Genomic DNA, 9,701 nt, shown 5'->3' on the forward strand with positions numbered 1-9,701 from the left:
TGTTAACTGATGATATATGGAGGGGATAATAATCAATGTAATGAAATAAGCTATATGAATGGTTGAATGTGAAGCTGATGATGTGCCCTGTAAACTTTCACTCAATCCAAAATAAAAACATTTAAATTAAAAAAAAAGAGAGAAGAAGGGTTAAACAAACTTTGGTACATAAAATGGAATACTATAAAACATTGAAGAATAATGATGAATCTGTGAAACATCTCACAACATGGTTGAACCTGGAGGACATTATGCTGAGTAAAATCAGTCAATCACAAAAGGACAAGCATTGTATGAGACTAATGTTGTAAAAAGATTGAAAAAAAAAAAGGTTTTCTTGATAAAGAGCAATCTATGATGGTTGTGGAGGTAGGGAAAACATTCATGGAAGAGAGGGTTTGTTGTTGTTAAGGAACAGAGGGTAGACACATGTTAACCTGGGTAACAGGGCAGGCAATATATAACAAGAGGGAGGTTAGCCGAGGAAAGATGAAAGTAGCAAGAGACACAGGGAGGAATGCAATCGTTAAAGGTAAATGCTATTAACTGTTGGTACATGGAAGGAATTGCAATCTGTGTAATGAAGCAAAGTATGTGACTTGTTGAATGTAAACCTGATGATTTATCCGCTCTGTAAATCTTCACACAATTCACATTAAAAAGTTACAAAAAAAAAAAAAGGCAAGTACTTTTATCTTCTTGTTGTTGTTAAATTCCATGTAGTTGGTTCTTAGAGACTGGAAAATGTTAAGTCTAAAAAATTTATTATTTATTTAAGAAACATTCTCCAAAGGAACAGAGATTTAGTCTATAGAAAAATAAAGATACGATAACCCACAACCCACTGTAATCAGTCAATTACAACTCATATTGAACCAAGAGGACAGAGTAGAACTGCTCCATAGGGTTTCCAAGGCTACCAGCACTAGACTATACAGATCACAAGGTTAGCAGTTCAAAACTACTAGCTGCTCTTTGGTTCAGCTCCTTGGTTGAATCGGTCTCTGTAAACAACACTACAGAGTTGCTATGAGTCGGAACCAACTCAATAGCACTTAACAAATCTTTATAGAAGCACATTCCCACATCTTCCTTCACACAGCAGCTGGTGGGTTTGAACTGCTGACCTTTCTGTTGGCATCCCAATGATGAATCCAGTGTACCACCAAGACGTCTTCATAGATATGCTGCTGCTGCAGTTGAAGTGTCATTGAGTCGGTTCTGACTCATAGCAACCTTGTATACGGTTTCTGAGGAGCAGCTGGTGGGTTTGAACTGCTGACCTTTCTGTTGGCATCCCAATGATGAATCCAGTGTACCACCAAGACGTCTTCATAGATATGCTGCTGCTGCAGTTGAAGTGTCATTGAGTCGGTTCTGACTCATAGCAACCTTGTATACGGTTTCTGAGGAGCAGCTGGTGGGTTTGAACCGCAGAACAGTCCAGTGCTTATCCTATTAGCACCACACCAGAATATAATATTGTTTTTGCTAAGTGCCATTGAGTCAGTTCTGACTCACAGAGACACCGTACAGGGTTTCTGAGGAGCAGCTGGTGGGTTTGAACTGCTGACCTTGTAGCTAGTTAGCAGTCCAGAGCTTACCCTACAGTGACACCTATCGATAAGGTATGATGTTGTTAAGTTCCCTCAAGTCAGTTCTGACTCACAGCAACCCTGTACATGGTTTCCAAGGAGCCGCTGGTGAGCTTGAACCTCCAACTTTGCAGTTCAAGCCAACCTTGCAGTCTCCAGCATTAGTCTGCAGTGCCACACCAGGATGACTGTAATTCTTCAAAACGAAACAAAAAGTCAGTATCAAACAGGAGAAGTAACAAACTTATTCTGGTCTGCTGCAGAAAATAAGATCCAGCACTAAGAGAACAAAAGATTCCAAACATGGACAGGTGAAAGACAGTTCTAGACCCTCAGGGTCTCGTCAGAGAGTCTGATTCTGAACACACACATGCAGGATCCAGCACTAAGAGAACAAATTATAGGACATAAGATGTTGACATAACATGTGGGGGGTAATCTCAACATTTTCATTGAATTTTAGCTAAATATTCAGGTGTAGAGCTATCTGAAAAGTATGCTGTAGAAATAAATGGATTGGAATAAGACCCAGAAGACAGACAGATCCTTAAAAGCCTGAGTTCTGTAAATCAGTCATCTGGTGACACTGAAAACAGCACTTAAGTCGCCCCTGCATTCAGCTTTCACATCAGTAAAAGGAGTGTCAGCTGAATTGGTTCAGCAGTCAGCTGCTAACTGAAAGGTTGGTGGCTCAAGCCTACTCACAGGAGTCATAGGAGAAAGACATGGCCATTTGCTCCCATAAAGACTGTTGCTGTTGTTGTCAACTATCAATCATCAAGTCGGTTCCAACTCACGGAGACCCTGTACAGGGTTTCTGAAGAACAGTTCATGAATTTGAACCTCCATCCTTGCAGTTCAAACAGAAGACCTCAAGGTCCAGTGCATTATCCACAGCATCATACCAAGACTTCCCATCAAAATTGTTGTTGATGTTGTTGTTAAGTGCTGTTGAGTCAATTCCTAACCACAGCAACCCTGCATAGGGTCTCTGAGGAGCAGCTGGTGAGTGCGAACCGCCAACCTTGCGATTCAAACCGACTTTCCAGTCCAGCACATTAACTCACAGTGCCACACCAGTACTCCCCATTAAGATTACAGCTTATAAAATCCTATGAGACAGTTCTACTCTGCCACATGGGGTCGTAAGGAGTAGGAATTGACTCAATGGAACCTAACAACATCTTCTCTGTATAGTTCACAGTTATTTAGCTATCAAATGAGACTACATATATAGAATCATACTGAAAACAGTAACTCATTATACATGGTTGTTGTGTGCTATTGAGTTGGTTCTACCTCACAGCATCCTTGTATAGGGTTTCTAAGGCTATAAATCTTTACAGATCACAAAGCCTCCTGTTCGCCTGAGGAATGAGACTGGTTGATTCAGATTGCTGACCTTGTGGTTAGCAGCTCAACGCATGACGCACTACACCATGAGCACCCTTTGGAAAGTATAATTTGACCATTTTAATTATTTGAAGAGAATCCTGAATTAATGGGAAAATATAGATAGAGATCTATTAAGTTTTGCAAGATTTTCAGAATCTATGAATTTGTCTTCATGAATACTTTGTTGTTATTGTTACGTGCCATTGAAGTGTTTCTGGTTCCGACTCAGAGTGACCCAGTATAGGGTTTCCAAGGAGCAGTTGTTGAGTTTGAACCACAACCTTGTGGTCCAGTGCTTTATCTCACAGTGCCACACCAGGACTCTATTAAATCATAAGAAAATATATTGCACAGTTTTCTTTGCATTGAAAAGCACATAGGGGTAAAATATGATTGTCCTGGTGTGGGTTAATGTGTTGGGACTGCAAAGTCAGTTTGAACCACAAGGTTGGTGGTTCAAGTTCACCAGCTGCTCCTTGGAAACCCTATACAGGATCACTATGGGTGGGAACCAACTCAATGGCACTTAACAACAACAACATGGTTATACCAGAGAACTTCTCCTCAGTTGTCAATGAAATAATACACTGCTGTTATTAAGTACCATCGAGTCGACTGTGACCCACAGTGACCCTTACAGGGTTTCCTAGGAGCAGCTGGTGGGTTTGAATGCTGACCTTGTGGCTCCCAGTCCCAGTACTGATCCTAGAGCGCCACACCAGAAGTCCACTGATTTCAAATTAGTAAGACAAAAATATGACAAATTCCTGAGATTCCAGTAAAAGGAAAAAGAAAAGTCACATTTTCTTCCTGTTTCAGTCAACTTTTTACTACTGTACTAAAGAGAATCTGACGTTACATAATTTATTATTATAAATATTAGGATTTTGGGGTCTAATTATTTTTCTCAAACTTCAAAACACAAATTATAAGTAATAAAAATAATATGCTTCACCTATTTGTATAATACTCTTTCTTGCACCATAAGGTTGCAAAGGAATTCACCTGTAATATAAAGGCCATATACCTGGTGCCATGCTATGGTAGGTCCTTGTGGTAGGCAGCATGCAGGATGGCTCCCAGTGATTCCCTTCCACATGGAGTAAGGGTTAAGAGTAACTGTTGTTGCTGTTAAGTGCCATCAAGTCGATTTGACTCATACCAACCTGGTACAGGGTTTCCAAGGTGCAGCTGGTGAGCTTGAACCACCAACCTTGCAGTTCAAACGACTTTGCAGTCTGACTCATTAGCCCACAGCGTGGTGAGCTTGAACCACCAACCTTGCAGTTCAAACAACTTTGCAGTCTGACTCATTAGCTCACAGCGCCACACCACTAATAGAATTCAGTGAAAGTGATGGTATACCGCTTCGCTTCCAAGACTAAGCTGAAGAGCTCTTGCAGCTTTCATCTTGGCAGCTTTCTTGCTTACTCTCTCTCTCTCTTGCATTATTTGCTCAGGAGACACCAGCGGCCAAATCATGATGAGGACATTTGGCTATTTAAATGTCAGTGAATTAATTCTGACTCACAGTGACCCTATGTAGGGTTTCTGAGACTGTGAATCTTTATGGGAGCAGACCATCTCATCGTCCCATGGAGTAGCTGGTGGATTTGAACCTTTGACCTTGTGGTTAGCAGCACAATGCTTACCCTACAGCTTGGTCTATAATGACAAACTGAGGTCTCTAGTCAACAGTCAGAGAGGAATTGATGCGTGTCAACAATCACCTATGTCAGTGTGGAAGTGAACCCTAAAGCTCCAGATGACAACTGCCCTGGGCCAGCCAACAACTTAATTTCAACCTCATGAGAAACCCTGAACACAAATCAGGAGAACAAGCCAGCCCTGGTTTCCTTGTCCAGAAAAACTGAGAAAATAAATGTTTGTTGCTTTAAGCTGCTAAGGTTGGAGATCATGCGTTACTCCTGGTGTGGCACTGCAGGATAAGCACTGGATTGTGACCCAAAAGGTCAGCAGTTCAAATCCACCAGCTGCTTCTTGGAAACCCTATACAGGGTCACTGTGCGTTGGAACCTATTAGACAGCACTTAACAACAACGTAACATTATACAGCACAGATACTAATGTAGTACTCAGGTACACCTACCATGTGTATCAAGTACACCCATGTATACAAGGTCACTAAGCAGTAATGAGAGTGACCATATATGGAGTAACAGCTAGCTTAGATCACTAGGCTTCTCTTCTGTTTTTACATACTGCCCTCATTTTATCACCACAACAGCTACACACAGGTAATACCTACAACTCCCAGAAAATTTAAAAGCAATACTGTTCAGTAACTTGCCAAGGGTCTCACACCTTGCTATGTGCAAAACCAGGACGTGAACCAAATCAGCCATTTCCAGAGCCCATGTTCATGCCATGATACCACACTGATTAGTAGTTAACGGTGGTCTAAATACTCATAGTATCTTTCCTGAAAATGTAATTGTTACCCTACTTATTCAAACGTGATAATCAGCCTACCAAGTCATTCTTTGGCAGAATGCAAAAGGCAGCTTTAATAATCCATGGTAATATTGAAATAGAAAAATCAACTTACTAATTTAGGAATGGCAAATTCTTATTCACCTTTAGGATTCAATAGTAAACTTCTAGGATTCAACAGTTGAAATGTCTTCTATTTCCAAGAAAATCCAATTAACTTTATGGTTTTTTAGCTGCTCTTAGACCAGGAAAAAAGTGAAGCTAAAACTAATCCCATCCACTTAAAAACAGTATTTTCTTTTTTAAAAAAATGTATACATACCCTTTCTAATAATTTCTGAAGTTTTAATGTTTTCTCTTCACGTAACTTTTCCCTTAGCTGCTGTGCTTTCATTTGTTTTTCTTCGTGTTTCTTCTTAGATTCTGCAATTGTCCTATTAACACAAACAAATGGACAGGAGACTCAAATGTTTACATGATAAAGCCCAAAATACTGTTCTTTAGTCTTCAAAGTTCTTAAAATAAATATAAAAAAATATACAAAACTAATTTTTGGCCTAGCATTTCAGGGAAACATTAGCACTTTTCAATAGATTGGGAACTGCCCTGAAGAATGAGATGCCTTCAAATGTTATGTAGCAGCAACTCTATTTCATAGTCAAGAGTGGCTGCTTTTCCTCCTGAGCAACATTTCAAACTAATGTTTAAAGCCCAGACCTTTTCCGAGATGGCGAGGAGAGTTTTTCATGCATGTGAATTCCATGCCCTGGAGGTCTAGCCGGTTCCTCTTCTACAATATCCCCCCAAGATGTATTTTGGCGCCAAGATTCACGAGCTGTTAGGAAAAAAGAAAACCACTGTTATTGTTTAATCACGTAGTTCTACAAAACTAGTATTTGAGAGCAAACTATTGAAAGGACATCAACATTCCCATTCTAAATGATTTCTTTAAACACAGAAATTCCTTTAACAAGATTGTTTAGTTGATAAACCCTCCTGAGACTGAGTGGAGTGGAGTAAGTGGTTAACACACGTGACTGCTAACAATGGAGCTGAACCTAAGTCCACCCAGAGACGCCTTGGAAGACAGGTTTGGCAATCGGTTTCTGACAGATCGGTCATTGGAAACCTATGGATGAGAGTTACACACATCTACAGAGTTGCCATAGTCAGATGGGACTCAGTGACAACTGGTTTTTACACACACATGCACACTACCTTCATAATCTGCAAGGACATCGTTCCAGTCCATAGACAAACCACAGAAAGTGACACTCCCACTGCCCATGCTGGCCTAAAACAGAAGAAGGAAAATTGAAAACCCAATCTTTGAACACAATTGTAACCTTAGAAAATGAACTACATTTGAAAATTTCCTACTTTTATCTGTTTCCATCAATCAACAGCTTAAAGCTAGACTATAGCTAGGTATCTTTTGTAGTGATAATGCTCACCGAGTTAAAACTCTCTAGCTTACAGTTTAAGAGGGAGACATACTATCTGTTAATAGCAGAGACAAATCAAGTATATTTAAATAAGAAATGCAATGACCTTATATGATTATTACATAAATACCAAAGTAATATAGAAAACATTTCAAGAGTTCAAGATGATTTGCTGGGCATTCAAATTTAAAAGAAAAATATAGTTAGTTTTACTTTCAACAAATCATCCTCTTCAACATAAATTTCCTGAGCACCTAACCAGAGGAAGGTAGTATACCATTTCCTTTTTGTTAGTAAAACAGAAAGAGTAAAATATCTTTAAAATTTGTCTTCTATCTCTACAAATTACAATCTAATGTTGAATGCTTACTTTCTCTAAAATTAATTTTTTTAATTTGAAAAATGAAATTGAACAACTTCCAACTTGTTGCCTAAGTCATATATAAAACACTTATGTTGCTGTTCTTGTTATATGCCGTGGAGTCGGCTCAGACTCATGGCAACCTTGCTTAGGGTTTCAGAGGTTATAAATCTTAACGGGAGCAGAAAGCCTCATCTTTCTCCCATGTAATATCCGGTAGTTTCAAACTGTTGACTGTGAGATTAGTACCCAATTCGTAACCATAACCACTACATTTGCTATGAGTCTCAGTCACACCAAAATTAATAATAACAATAATTACTACTACTGAAGATAATTTTTAAATAGGCAATTTTAACGAAGACTAGAAAAAAATCTAAATACTTCTAGCCTAAAAAATGTTACTTCTGAACGCCTTTTTTTAAACAATTATGTTAAAAATTCTTACTGAAAAATCACTGTCATTGTCAGTTTCAATGTTAATATCATTGTTTTCTTCAGCTTCAATTTCTCTAGTTAATTGTTCTTCTTCAGCAATTGCACTAGCAATGGCTTCTTCATTGGCCTTTTCTAGACGATCTGCTAACTCTTCTTTTTTAGCAAGAACTTCTGCCATGGACTATAAAGTTAAAAACACACAAAAACAAAAATCATCTCTGGCCTAGAACGTTAAATAATTATTTATTTCTTCATGTTGTAATCATGAGATCAACAGCATTAAAAAACAAAAACAAAAAAACAGCACTGATCTAAAATCATAAAACCTGGAGGCCAGTATAAGCATAATCACTTGTTAGTTGTATGAATTAACAGTTGTCTTAAAACCAAGAGCTTATTTTATATTCTGTAAAATAGGACAATAATCAATGACTTACCTTCTTTACAAAACTGCTGCATATATATGAGAAATTGCGAAGCTATAAATAACAGATTAGTGACAAACTGTGTTTCATTTGAATCCCTAAACTAGTACCACAGATCAAATATGCTCATTGCACGACCAAAGAAAAGTGATAATGCTATCATGGGAACATGGAAAAAATTTATTCTATAACAGTGACAGTATTCTCTGAACATATATACATAACTTTAAAACACACATTAGAAGTAATGGAAAGAATATGTATCAGAGCCATAACTAATAAATCATTGTGATAAACTGAAGACACATACCATGCACATGAAAGCAACTAATAAAACAACAAAACCATTATAGCTAGTAACTCAACAAAGAAGATAAAATGGCATCAATTAAACTCAATTAATCCAAAAAGATGAAGGAAAAAAGGGAAAAGGAGAGATGAAAACAGGCTAGTCAAAGGCAAAACAAATAGTAGAATGGTCAATTGAAAATTATCAACAATCATATCTTATTTAAATACTTTAAATAATCCAACTAATATGGCAAAAATGATCAAATAAGATTAAGAGACAAGACCCAGCTATATGCTACCTGCAAGACAACTAATTAAAATATAAGGATACAAAAGAATTAAAGGTAGAAGATATACCATACACAATGCTAGCAAATAATCACAAGAAAACTGAAATGATGACTATGTTAATACCAAATACAGTAGATTTCAGAGCAAAAAAATATTACTAGGGATAAAAGAACATCATTTCAAGATAACAAAAAGGTTAGTTCATCAAGACGAAAATATAATCCTAAACATTTATAAACTTAAAAACAGAGCTTCATAATATATGAAGCAAAAACTGATAGAAATGCAAAAAGAAGTTAAGTCTAGTGAAACTATAAAATGGTACAGCCACTTTGGAAAAAACTATGACAATCCATCCAAAAGGTTAAACATAAAGTTACCATGTTGTTGTTGCTAGGCGTCATCAATTTGGTACTGACTCATAGCAACCCTATGCACAAAGAACAAAACACTGACTGACTGGTCTTGGGCCAATGTCACAAGCGTTGCTACACCAAAACGCATTGCTTCCGTCACTGTGACAATCCACTGTGCCAATATGACCCAGCATTTCCATTCCAAGGAATACACCAAAGAGATATAAAAACATATATCCACACAAAAACTTGTGCATTGAGTACTCACAGCAGCATTATTCATAATTGCCAAAAGGTGGAAATAAAAGATACTGGACCCAACAAAATGGCTGAGTAAGAAATTCTTTGCTCCTTCCTTTCACAGAAAATTTTTTGTAAAACCAGAAAAACATAGTACTAGTCTTATTAGATTGTATCATCTGTATATTGCAGGTTGTTAATGAGTCTTCCTCCAATCCTTAAGCCACATTTTTCTTCATATAACCCAGCTTCTCGGATTATTTGCTCAGCATACAGGTTGAATAACTATGGTGAAAGAATACAACCTTGTCACACACCTTTCTTAGTTTTAAACCATTCAGTGTTCCCATGTTCTGTTTTAACAACTGCCTCTTGGTCTATATACAGATTCCTCATGAGCACAATTAAGT

At 37.7% G+C, this 9,701-nt stretch overlaps 1 protein-coding gene across 1 annotated transcript in view; it reads right to left on the reverse strand.

Moving 5' to 3' along the window:
- SCAPER (S-phase cyclin A-associated protein in the ER) overlaps nt 1-9,701 on the reverse strand; it is a 466,531-nt gene that overhangs the window by 345,479 nt on the left and 111,351 nt on the right. Inside the window, exons 10-13 of the mRNA XM_006866457.1 lie at nt 7,699-7,869; nt 6,663-6,738; nt 6,162-6,279; nt 5,767-5,878 (exon numbers count right to left, since the gene is read on the reverse strand). Coding sequence (XP_006866519.1) covers nt 5,767-5,878; nt 6,162-6,279; nt 6,663-6,738; nt 7,699-7,869 — 477 coding nt within the window. The remainder of the gene's footprint in view (nt 1-5,766; nt 5,879-6,161; nt 6,280-6,662; nt 6,739-7,698; nt 7,870-9,701) is intronic.

Source organism: Chrysochloris asiatica, unplaced genomic scaffold (assembly GCF_000296735.1).
Source record: "Chrysochloris asiatica unplaced genomic scaffold, ChrAsi1.0 scaffold00092, whole genome shotgun sequence".
Lineage (NCBI taxonomy): Eukaryota > Metazoa > Chordata > Mammalia > Afrosoricida > Chrysochloridae > Chrysochloris > Chrysochloris asiatica.